General features: G+C 41.9%; 1 protein-coding gene across 5 annotated transcripts in view; it reads right to left on the reverse strand.

The window, feature by feature from the left end:
* The window catches only part of ltbp4 (latent transforming growth factor beta binding protein 4), a 62,547-nt gene that overhangs the window by 32,092 nt on the left and 18,220 nt on the right, over positions 1 to 12,235 (reverse strand). For 4 of the 5 annotated variants that reach the window (XM_087851284.1, XM_087851283.1, XM_087851281.1 and 1 more), the window contains exons 4-5: positions 10,643 to 10,866; positions 4,884 to 5,090 (exon numbers count right to left, since the gene is read on the reverse strand). In XM_087851284.1, coding sequence (XP_087707410.1) covers positions 4,884 to 5,090; positions 10,643 to 10,866 — 431 coding nt within the window. Of the gene's footprint in view, positions 1 to 4,883; positions 5,091 to 10,642; positions 10,867 to 11,117; positions 11,183 to 12,235 lie in introns of those variants that run through there. The other variant, XM_087851286.1, reaches the window with a different exon arrangement.

Consider the following 12,235-nt stretch of genomic DNA (forward strand, 5'->3'; position numbering starts at 1 on the left):
CTACAAGCATTTCACCCCCATGTCATACTGTGTATGGTTGTGTGTGTGACAAATAAAATTTGAATTTGGATTTGAATTTGGATTGAAATATCCAGAAAACCAGCAAACAGCCATCGGTATTCATCAACATGAAAATACGATGGCGCAAACTCTTCAAACCATCAATGAGGGTAAAATGAAAAAATGTGGAAAACCCTTTTCTAAACCAAGGCCTTTAAAGGCCTTTAAAGCATAAAACAGAGGTAGGCACGACTACACATCTGCAGGTGTACACCCCCCACCACCTCCTGCTCTGCAAAGGAGGATTTATGGTTTACTGACCTACAAATAGTCTGTCAGACTGCCACTTCCTGAGTTTAGTGTTTGAGGCAGCAGCTCTTTCTAAGAAATTTAGGTATGGTGCTGAAAGTTTTTTTTTTATCCATGCTTGGATAAAAAAATAAAAAAAATAAAATCAAGAGCAAACACTTTCCACCCCTCAAGACAGCGTGGAGAGAATAAAGGAATAAACAATAATGCTGAACTTTAAACGCTTTTTCTAGACTGGTAAGATGAAAACTGGTGATGTTAGCCACGTAGCAACAGCTTATTACCTGAGCGAACTGATACAATTTACTGCAAACAGACTCCTGGTCTCTTTTTCTAGTTTTGTAGTTCAGAAAATATGGATGACTACAATCAAAGCATTGTCATTTTCTCTGAGTCAGTCGCGCTCTGCAGGAATCTTGAGTATCTCATACAAAGGGCACCTGACTCTTGGGATCTGATAATCAGCAGATCGCGCTACTCTTACACAGACACCAATCCAGCGTTCACGACCTTTGCCTTAATAGCAGAGCATCTGCCCAAAGAGCTCATTACACAAACAGGCTAATCTCAAACTAGAAAACATCCAAGTATGAACTTAATTACCATTTGGTATTCAAATGGAGAGCAGCCATCACCAGCACCGTGCTCAGTTTCACCGAAAAGAACAAAACAGGAAACATCGGGGTAACTTTGCACTGCTGGAGACAGTGAAGTCAATAAATGATGGTGCTGAACTTCTAATAATGTTTACACTGATAAAATGAAAGCTGATGATGCTTTTGCATCAGCAGCCTGAAGAGGGAGCCAATGAGCCATTTGTTAAGACTGAAAACAATCAATTTATGGGATTAGCTCAATCAAAGCTTCAAAACTAACTGACAAACAGTTAAATTAATACTGTAAATACTGCATTTTCTCTTGGTGTAATACCGGCTCAGATGAGGCCTTAAGCTTGCTGCCCCCTGCTGGGGAAAGTTTTAAAAAGTGCTCAGTTTAAATTCGCAGATTACCTGGTAACATGTAGCTTCCACTCCTGAGTAGGGATGGGTACCGGTATCCGGTGCCATGATGGCATAAACGGTAGTAACCAGACCGAAAAGCAGCGCACATTTCGGTGCTTTTTTTTCCTGAGCTGTGATACACTTTGGATTCTAGCCAATCATTTTACGTTTCCGAGGATAGTAGGCGGGTCCAGGTACGTACGTTCTTTTAGAGCAGAGCTACAGATTAAAAATGGCGAAGCGGTCAAAGTCTGGCTGTACTTCACAGCAAAAGATGCAAACTCAGCAGCTGCAACAAGTGCTTTAAGCTGATACTGTGATACTGTCAAAGGAGGTAACACCTCGAATCTGATGAAACACCTGGCGACGCAAAGCGTTTTTTTTAAAAGTCGAGAAATGCGCGGTATTTGATAGCTTGCTGCGAGACCTCACAGCGTGCACATCTACTGCGGGTGTGGTGCCTGTTATCAGACCCGGAGTTAGCAACATCCCCCAAAAACCCAAAGAGGAGAGTCCTGGCCCCTAGCCCTGCCAGTGTAGCAGAAATGATGAGGATGATGATGCAGCAGCAGCCGTTCTTCTCTGCGTGAGTAGCTTAATGTTGTTCGTGTGTAATTTACGTTGAGTAGGCTAACCACGTTATTACATTAATGCATGTAAGGTGAACTAGCAAACACCATCATAGCTACATGCGGCTGTCTTCTTGTTTGATGGCAGATACTCCCTTCACCCTGGCCAAAAAGGCTAAAATGACCAAAGAAAAAGTGGAAAACGGTTAAACATGAGAGGTTTTTGGACAAAGTTTGTGTTTTTTCCATTGATTAAGCACTGCTTCCAGCCAAGAGTGATACCATATATGCCCCATAGCTGCAGAAAAGGCTAACCTTGTTATCTTTTTACAAAAAAAAACAGCTGAACATGAGAGGTTTTTGGACAAAGTTTGTGTTCTCCATTCTTTAAGCACCGGTTTGAGCACTGTTTAAGCACCGGCACCGTTTCAAAAGTACCGGTTTGGCACCGATATTGGATAAAACCTAAACGATACCCATGCCTAGTCCTGAGGGGTTTTAAAGGTCTGACTATGGAAAAGAATATTGAAATGTTTAATTTTCGATTAGTTTTGACCCTTTTCAGATCGTTCTGCTGTGAAATTTGGAATGAATTAAGATAAGCACTCAGCTTGGTGAGTTTGACTTCCAGTTCAAAGCCTTTTTTGTGGGGCTTTTCTGATCGAAGCAGATTAAATATGAATCATGGTAATTGCGATACAATTACAGTTGGAAATAATGTAACGAGTGATTGGTGATTAGATAAACTGCTGGCTTGTGTTTCGACCCACTAATTAAGTTTAAATCAAACAGCGCTGGACGCTCTGTGCTTCCTGCGAGAGTCCTGAGCTGTTTGACAGCTCCGACTCGCTGCCAGCAGGAACGATTAACGCTCACTGACCAGGGATCAGATCAGACTATACAACTATTCACTGGCTGGGCTTCAGCCTCCCAACTCTGCCAACCATCAAAGAGCTGCAGGTCACATGACTCAGCTGGAGCAGCTTCACACGTGAAGCCTCATTGAGAGCGTGAAGATCAAATGTTCAGCGCAGGAGTTATTATCTCTGACAGGCTGGAATTTTCTCGAGCTCATTCTCTATAAATTTTGGTGTAAATCTCAGGTTTGAGCCTCTCATGTTACCTCAGATTCAAGTCCAAGAGTCCAATATCCGACTTTAGCAAAGTAAATCTAGGCAGAGATCATCTGACAACACTTACAATAATTCATAAAGAATGTCCAGATTCCTCAAACAAAGAAGAAGAAAAAACCCCAGCAGCATTAAGATAATAAAACACTCCTCGCTATTTATGGGCAACAAAACACAAAAACGGATGATACTGCCAGCAGTGGTGGACTCGGCTGGGACAGAAGAATTAAGCAGACCCATTAACAAAAGCTGCAGTTCCTTTAACATCCACAAGAGGCTGGTGTCAGCAGTGAGTCAGTCCCCATAGACTCCCATTCAAAACTTCACAGCAAAACTAAACATGTTTACAGCCTGATGCACAATCTGTTAGGTGTGTAGATAATTTTGCCTTCATCACAACTGTACACAAAAATGTTTTTATAGCTCACCTGTTTAAACTGTATTAAGGCTTAAAATATGTATTATTGGGGGCTCTTTGACTGACATGTGGCTGAGGCTGTTGGCGGTCGGCTCGGCTTCACCTCAGCTAACTGGAGTCCCTGAACTGGACCTTTGGACGTGTTTGTGCTGTCAGGGCCTTTGTTAATGCTGTTACGTGACCAATAACACAGCTAGGGATGCAACGATACCAATTTTTTCAAACCGATACGATACCGATACTTGGATCTGAGTACTTGCCGATACAGAGTACAAAAAACGATACTTCTACCACACACACAAATGCAATGAATTGGAAGACAGGTTTTATTTTATTCTCTGCCGATAAAAAATAAAATCTTAATAAAAATGACCACAAAAAAATTTCAAGTGAAAAATAAGCACTTCTGTTAAATTATTGCAGAGTCTCCACATTGTAATTTTACAAAATATCACTGAACTATTGGCACTGTCTCGAGCTTTCAGAATAATAAATAAACACTTCTGTTTGGAATAAAATAAATACAAATTAGGTTTGTGAATAAAATAAACTTTTAAATTATTGCAGAGTGTCCATATTGTAAACAAACAAACAAAATAATTATTATTAAATAAATAATAAAATGTAAAAAATTATAAAATAAATAATAAATAAAATAATAATTGCCCCCCTAGTGGCCAATCTAAAGAACTACAACAGAAATGACAAGCCACCCTCTGATTAATGAAATAAGTTGGTATCGGTTCATGGTATCGGTTAACTTTTACGAGTATGAATACACACACATTTTACAGTATCAGCCCCGATACCCGATACCAGTATCGGGTATCGGGTATCCCTAAACACGGCTGTTGTGAGGTTTATGGTACATGTAATGCAGCCTTTGGTGATTCACATGTAATGTGAAGCAGGTCAAAAACAACCCGCAGTAAAACTGCTGGTTCGTGTTTGTTCGGTGAGTGTTGTTTTTTAGCTACAGAGGATTCTGCAGGACATTTGGACGCTGCCCATTTTAAATAAGAACATATTAATGACTCAAATGCGTTTTCATGACGTTTTCAGGGACGTGAACGGGAAATTCTGCGTCTCAATTATTTTCATAAATAAAGGTTGCGTGGTCTCACAGCACCATCTTGTGGTCTGAACTGGGATTACATCAAGACCAGCTGGCCCTAGCTCGACTTCAGCTGATATCTCTCCAACACAATACACGGATGCCGTGGACATAAAAGTTTGCTCACATCCTGCTGATCGCTTCACATCGCTTCATACCAGAAGCTTTACACCAACTTCCAGCAGGAATTTAAATTTGAAGCAGATTTAAGACAAGCTGCACAAACCTGCACGTGTGCATTATTTACTGCACGCAAACATGGCAGTGAACCCGACACTGTCCCTCTCTGTGACAGAGTTATTTATTCACATGCAGGTCTTTAAAGTTAAAGCTTCAACTCACAGACTCTGAAGCCTGGTCCGTGAGAGCCGTCTCTCCTTCCTCCTCCTTCGCCGCCGCTGTACAGTGTCGTCACGTTGCCTCTCTCGCAGTAGTTGACACATCGGTCCTGGCTACAGCGCACCTTGCAGATGGTCGGCGTGAACATCACCTGGATCGTCTCTACTCCTCCCCCTCCTCTCACGCCTCCTCCTGCTGTCTCTCCATCGGCTGGCAGAAGAGAGGTGAAGAAGAAGATGAAGGAGCAGGACAGTGACAGGAAACAGCAGAGTCGCCGCATGTCGAGTGTTTGGAGTCAAAGTTTGCGAGCGTGATGCATCGCCAAAAAACTCCCAAACCTCGGCGCTCTGGCTCTGCCCCGCTTTCTCTCTTTCTTGCTCTGTGGTGGAGTGCGAACGAGCGTCGCAGGAAAAAAGGAGGGAAGGAAGGAAGAAGAAAACACGTTTCCCCCCTCCCCTCTCCCAGTTCGGTTTTTCCCTAAACACTCCTGAGTGAGAGCGAGCGAGCAGGAGAGAGAGAGGGGAGAGAGATAATTGAAAGCAGTGTGCAGGACTGGGCTCCGATCCAAACAAAATGTTTAGCGGGGATCTGGTCCATCAGTCCACACTGAGAGAGCAAGCATTACTGTATCAATCTCTCTCCCCTCTTCACTCCTCCTCTTCTTACTTTATTGGCCTTTTCTTCAGTACGAACAGAGGCCCTCTATCTCTGCACACAGTTTCATAACCCACTGCAGAACACTGGAGGACGTCACGGTTGTGATGCAACCCCGGTTTTGGGTTTCTGGGGGTCATATTCACCAAAAGTCTTAAAGTGGCTCCACGGTGCAGAGTTTGAGGGAAAGCCTCAACTTTAAACCGACAGAATCCGATCATTTCCTCCAGCTGTGAACGCAACACTAACCAACACTGACCTTTGACGCTGATACCATGCCAACGTGACCCAGTATTCAGTGTGTTTTTGCTCTGTGTTTTGTCTCCATCAGCCTCCAACAGAAGCCCAACACATCCATACACAGTGTAAAAGATGGATGTCACATGACGAGCGTTTTTGCCGTCGCCATTTTGGTGTTTTGAAACCAGATGTGTCAAACGAGGATCGGAGCTTCCATTGAAACTGCACACCTGGTGTCACAATCCTACTTTATGATTATTTGCTGACTTTTGCTGGAGTCGTTCCTCTTTTCTATTGCTGGAGGTTTCTTCCTGTTTAAAAGGAGTTTTTCCTTCCCACTGTCGCCAAAGCGCTTGATCAAGGTCTTTGTACTATCGTAGGGTCTTTGCCTTACAATAAAAAACGCCTTGAGGCAACTGTTGTTGTGATTTGGCGCTGTATAAATATAAGTACTAAAGTGTTAAAGTTTCAGCTGTGTTAAACTGTCTGAGAGAAACCAAAGAACAAATCAAACATGCAAACTTCATATGAGGGTGAGCTGTTCCACACACAACAAAGAAACTGCTTTGGACGAATAAGGGATCAAGTTGATCCTAAGGATCTATTTTTCTACCCTCCCTCTCTCTTTCTCTCTGAGCACTGAGGTCTGAGGGATATTTTCTGGAGATCTGATTGGTCAGTGGATCACGATTTCATGCCTGCTGATCTCTGATTAGCTTTAGAGCAGCTTCGCTCTGCAGGGTAAAATCCAAAGGCCTCCCAGCCAATGAGAGCTGAGACAGACTCCATCTGCTCTGAAACTATGAGCAGACGGTTATAAATAAAATCTTAGTATTTAATTACATATAATAATTATATATTGTTTGATTTTCTAACACTGTGATGTGCACAGAGCTCACAGGAAGCTTCATCGCTCTCTTTTTTAATCAGTGACTTATTTACATGATACACTGTAACATCGCTCACCTTATCTTAATGACCTTGTAGTACCATATCACTCCATCAGAGCACTTCGCTCTCACACTGCAGACTTACTTGTTGTTCGTAAAGTATTTAAAAGTACAAGGTGGGCCATTTACATGGATACACCGTAATAAAATGGGAATGGTTGGTGATATTAAAGTCCTGTTTGTGGCACATTAGTATATGTGAGGGGGCAAACTCCTCAAGATGGGTGGTGACCATGGTGGCCATTTAGAAGTCGGCCATCTTGGATACAACTTTTGTTTTTTTCAATAGGAAGAGGGCCATGTGACACATCAAACTTATTGGTAATGTCACAAGAAAAACAATGGTGTGCTTGGTTTCAACGTAACTTCATTCTTTCATGAGTTATTTACAAGTTTCTCTTTGTTCACAGCCATTGACATGTCGAAGAGGTTAACACGTGAGGAGCGGATCGAAATTGTGTTGATATCTGGTGAACGCAGTAACCGGGTCATTGCAGCAGATTTCAATGCAAGACACCCTACGAGACCACCCATCTCCCATGCTACAGTTAGCAAACTGCTTGCTAAGTTTCGTGAACCTGGTTCAGTGTTGGATTTGCCAAAATGTGGACGCAAGAAAACTGTCACTAATGAAGAAACATCAGTGGCTGTCCTAGCTTCATTCAGCAAGAGCCCACAGCGTAGCACTCGCCGCATGTCACTGGAGAGTGGCATTAGTCAAACATCCCTTCAGCGGATATTAGCTACTCACAAATGGCACCCTTACAAACTCCAGCAACTGCAGCATCTCAACGAGGATGACCCAGATCGGCGCACAGAGTTTGCAGAATGGGCAAAACAAAAACTGGAACAGGACCCTCAGTTCACGCAGAAGATTTTGTTCAGTGATGAGGCAAACTTTTATGTGAATGGTGAAGTTAACAAACAAAACCACCGCTATTGGTCTGACACTAACCCACATTGGATGGATCCCTCCAAGACTGCTGGAACAACAAAAGTGATGGTTTGGTGTGGTATATGGGGTACAACGACAGTGGGTCCATTCTTCATCAATGCAAACCTCAAGGCCACTGGATATTTGAAATTGCTACATGATGATGTGTTTCCCTCTTTATGCACTGAAGCTGGCACGTTCCCTGAGTTTTTCCAGCAAGATGGTGCACCACCACATTATGGGTGCCAGGTCCGAGCATTCCTAGATGAACAGTTTCCTGGAAAGTGGATTGGTCGTCGTGGGCCAGTTGAATGGCCCCCAAGGTCTCCTGATCTGACCCCCTTAGACTTTTATCTTTGGGGTCATCTGAAGGCAATTGTCTATGGTGTGAAGATACAAGATGTGCAGCACCTGAAACTACGGATACTGGATGCCTGTGCTGGCATTTCTCCTGTGGTGTTGCTATCAGTGTGTGAAGAGTGGGAGAAGAGGGTTGCATTGACAATCCAACACAATGGGCAGCACATTGAACACACTTTATAAGTGGTCAGAAACTTGTAAATAACTCATGAAAGAATAAAGTTACATTGAAACCAAGCACACCATTGTTTTTCTTGTGACATTACCAATAAGTTTGATGTGTCACATGGCCCTCTTCCTATTGAAAAAACAAAATTTGTATCCAAGATGGCCGACTTCTAAATGACCACCATGGTCACCATCCATCTTGAGGAGTTTGCCCCCTCACATATACTAATGTGCCACAAACAGGACTTTAATATCACCAACCATTCCCATGTTATGATGGTGTATCCATATAAATGGCCCACCCTGTAGAATGGGAGGCAGAGCCTTTTCGTCAGATCAGCGGTACACGGCTGCTCATAGGGGGCCGTCTGATTGTTGGGTCCTTGCCTCACAGTATAAAGCACTTTGAGGTGAATATTATTGAGGTTCAGTGCTGTATAAATAAAACTGAACCACTGTTGGACTTCACAGGGTGACACTACGCACTTCAAACCAGCCCCGTGTCACTGAACCAGTAACGGGGGCCCCAGCAGAGGTGAGGCGGTGGCTCTGGCTGGAATAGAGGCTGGTTGTTCCTGTGGGTGTTTTCCTATGAGCTCATGTCCTGACTGACAGACGGAGAGCTGCTGTAAGGCAGAAACAAAACAAGCAATATTATTATTGTTATTACGGCACCACCAGTTTCTTAAGGTTCCGCTCTCACCGCAGGAGTCAGCCTTCACAAATGCTCATAATGATCTGCTCTGTCACAGTTTAAGGAAACGGGAGCTGACGGCTGGCATTTGATGCCAGTGGGAGCTGCAGGTTTTATTCCTTTTAAAAAGTGAAGGTGAAGGTGTGCAAAGGAGGATTTTGCAGCTCACCAACAGGTGCCAGCTAATATTTTTGTTAATGGTACATAACAAAACTCATAAACTCAGTTTTTTTGGACCTGGATTTGTTTTTATGTTGTCAACTGTTTTTTTAACTGATAATCTGACAACGATGGACAAACACACAAAAACTATGGATGCATGTGTTCCAGTCATCCTTAATAAAAGGACTCAGGTCAAGCCAAACTGGGAACATCTCAGAACCAGTTTCCACCAGAGCTATGAGAAAGCCTCCATCTGCAGCTTTCAGCCGTTCCTGCATGAACCGGGTTCTCCCCAAAGCAGAACAAAGACAGGAACTGTTTACAGGTCTAATCACGGCGATCAGGCCCGGACTCTGACACCACATTAACGCTGTCCTTATCTGAAGCGCACAATGCAAACATGGCTTCCAGCTCCATTAATACATGGTGGGTGGAAACAAACAGCGCATTCCTGCAGCGCATGGCTGATAGACGTGCGCCTTTTATCCATCAGCACAAACATATCGGCTCCGCTCAGGTTATTAGAGAAAATAATGATCCACTCGTAGTGGTATGTGAGGCGAATACACGGTTACTCTTACTGTGCCCAAATATGATCGGGCACGTTAAGAGCGCTGTGATATCTGTAACACCACACCACAATTTTCACTTTTTTTATATATATATATTTTTGGCATTTTAGCTTTTATTGGATAGAGAGAGGCAGGGGAACAGGGAAAGAGAGAGAGGAAGACATGCAGCAAAGGGTCAGACTGAAACCCAGGCCACTACATGCAGCACATAGTTGCCCGCTCACCCACTGAGCTAATCTGGCACCCTTTTTATATGAAATTATATGAAAAAGCCAATATGGCAACCTTAGAGTGCAAAGGGTGCATCATAAAGAGTTGTTTGTATTTTACTGTAATTTATTTCAGAGTCAACCTCCACCTTTGGTTATTGTCTCATCAGCATCAGGTCCAGTATTGGACACAATTTTGTCTTTTGTGCTATTTTATCAAACTTTGGCCCGTTCTTGATTTCTTCGTTTTTTTGCTTATTTCTCACACTTAAAGGTACAGTGTGTAAAATCTCACCACTAGATGTCAGCAGATTGCAGTTATGTTTTCTTGCACTCCCACTGTAGCATAATCCTAGCTACAATGGCTGCTGTAGGACAAAAAGCTCCCATTCATCTGTACTGAGTGTAGGCTGTCAGTCCGCTGCTTACCTCAGCTGTTAGTATGTGTCCATGTCTACGTACTCTGGATATGAGTCGATTTGAGCCGGTGACGCTCACGTCTGTCTGATGACAGTGTCACTAAAGCTAGTTGTTGAGTATACCCTGAACTTTTCTGTCTTTCTGTATTAATTATACATGTAATTAACAAACTATTTAATATTTTTTTTATCAAGTTGGTTCCATTAATTGTTGAAACATTTATTTATTAATGTATTTGATTAATTTATTTTTGCACTCATGGCCCTCAGTGTTTATTTTTGCTGCTGTTAGCTGTCATTAGCTTTGTCTAATATTAAAACTGTTTGACAATATGAAACATGTAAGAACATGTAACATGTAACATGTAAAAAAAACATTCAAATAACTGACATCACTGACCTGTCAGGGTGTTGAAATGGACGCTGTACTGCCCCTTCTGGGTGTGGAACGTCTTCACACTTGTTTTCAGCGAGGAGGATGAGGAAGCATTAAAAGGGGAGGTTGCACTGTGAACTTTATTCCTCTCCCTCTCAATGTGCTTCATCAGCAGGGCGGCCATCTTGTCACCTCTTCCTCCCTGTGACAGAGTCTTTCTCTGCAGCACTGCCTGGACCTCTCTCAGGCTATTACATACATTATATAACAGCGAACACATAATATGTAGTCAATAAACACAAAAAATACATAAACAAAAAATTTACTTTAAATATACACAAAAAACTATCATGCACAATGTAAGAATATATGATTACAATTTTACCATCAGACTAAATAACACTAACAGCTGAAGAGTAATAACACTAACAGCAGAACAGTAATAGCACTAAAAGCTGAACAGTAATAACACTAACAGCTGAAAAAGAATAACACTTACAGCTGAACAGGAATAACACTAACAGCTGAACAGTAGCACTAACAGCTGAACACTAACAGCTGAACACTAACAGCTGAACACTAACAGCTGAACACTAACAGCTGAACAGTAGCACTAACAGCTGAAAAGGAATAACACTATCAGCTAAACAGTAATAACACTAACAGCTGAACAGTAATGGCACTACAAGCTGAACACTAACATCTGAAAAGGAATAACACTAACAGTTGAACAGTAATAGCACTAACAGCTGAACAGTAATAACACTAACAGATGAACAGTAATAGTGCTAACAGCTGAACAGTAATAACACTAACAGCTGAACAGTAATGGCACTAACAACTGAACAGTAATGGCACTAACAACTGAACAGTAATAACACTAACAGCTGAACAGTAATAACACTAACAGCTGAACAGTAATAACACTAACAGCTGAACAGTAATAACACTAACAGCTGAACAGTAATAACACTAACAACTGAACAGTAATAGTGCTAACAGCTGAACAGTAATAGTGCTAACAGCTGAACAGTAATAACACTAACAGCTGAACAGTAATAACACTAACAGCTGAACAGTAATAACACTAACAGCTGAACAGTAATAACGCTAACAGCTGAACAGTAATAGTGCTAACAGCTGAACAGTAATAACGCTAACAGCTGAACAGTAATAACACTAACAGCTGAACAGTAATAACACTAACAGCTGAACAGTAATAGCACTAACAGCTGAACAGTAATAACAGCTAGCTAGCAGATAGCTAATTAGATAAGTTCATTTAATAGTAAGTTAATAGTAAGTTATTAAGTTAGTCTTTTATAACTTTAATTGTAGTTAGCATCTTTTAAAATAACTTTATTCATATTTACTATCTTTCTAAAACTTCAGCCACTGTTAGCATGTTTTTAGAGAGGTTTTGCAGACACGTGACCACTTAGTGCTTGTCAGCCATTTTGGGTGTGTAACAATCTTGACACCTCAAGTTAGTGAAAAACGTACCAAATAATATGCAGATCAGATAAACTATGGCAACTATGAGTAAACAAGTGTTGGTGTGAAGTCCCTGGCACATTCCCGGACTTCATGCCACATGATTTATAACATTATGTTATC

The sequence above is a fragment of the Neolamprologus brichardi genome, chromosome 14 (genome assembly GCF_056152115.1).
Source record: "Neolamprologus brichardi isolate AB-2024 chromosome 14, ASM5615211v1, whole genome shotgun sequence".
Lineage (NCBI taxonomy): Eukaryota > Metazoa > Chordata > Actinopteri > Cichliformes > Cichlidae > Neolamprologus > Neolamprologus brichardi.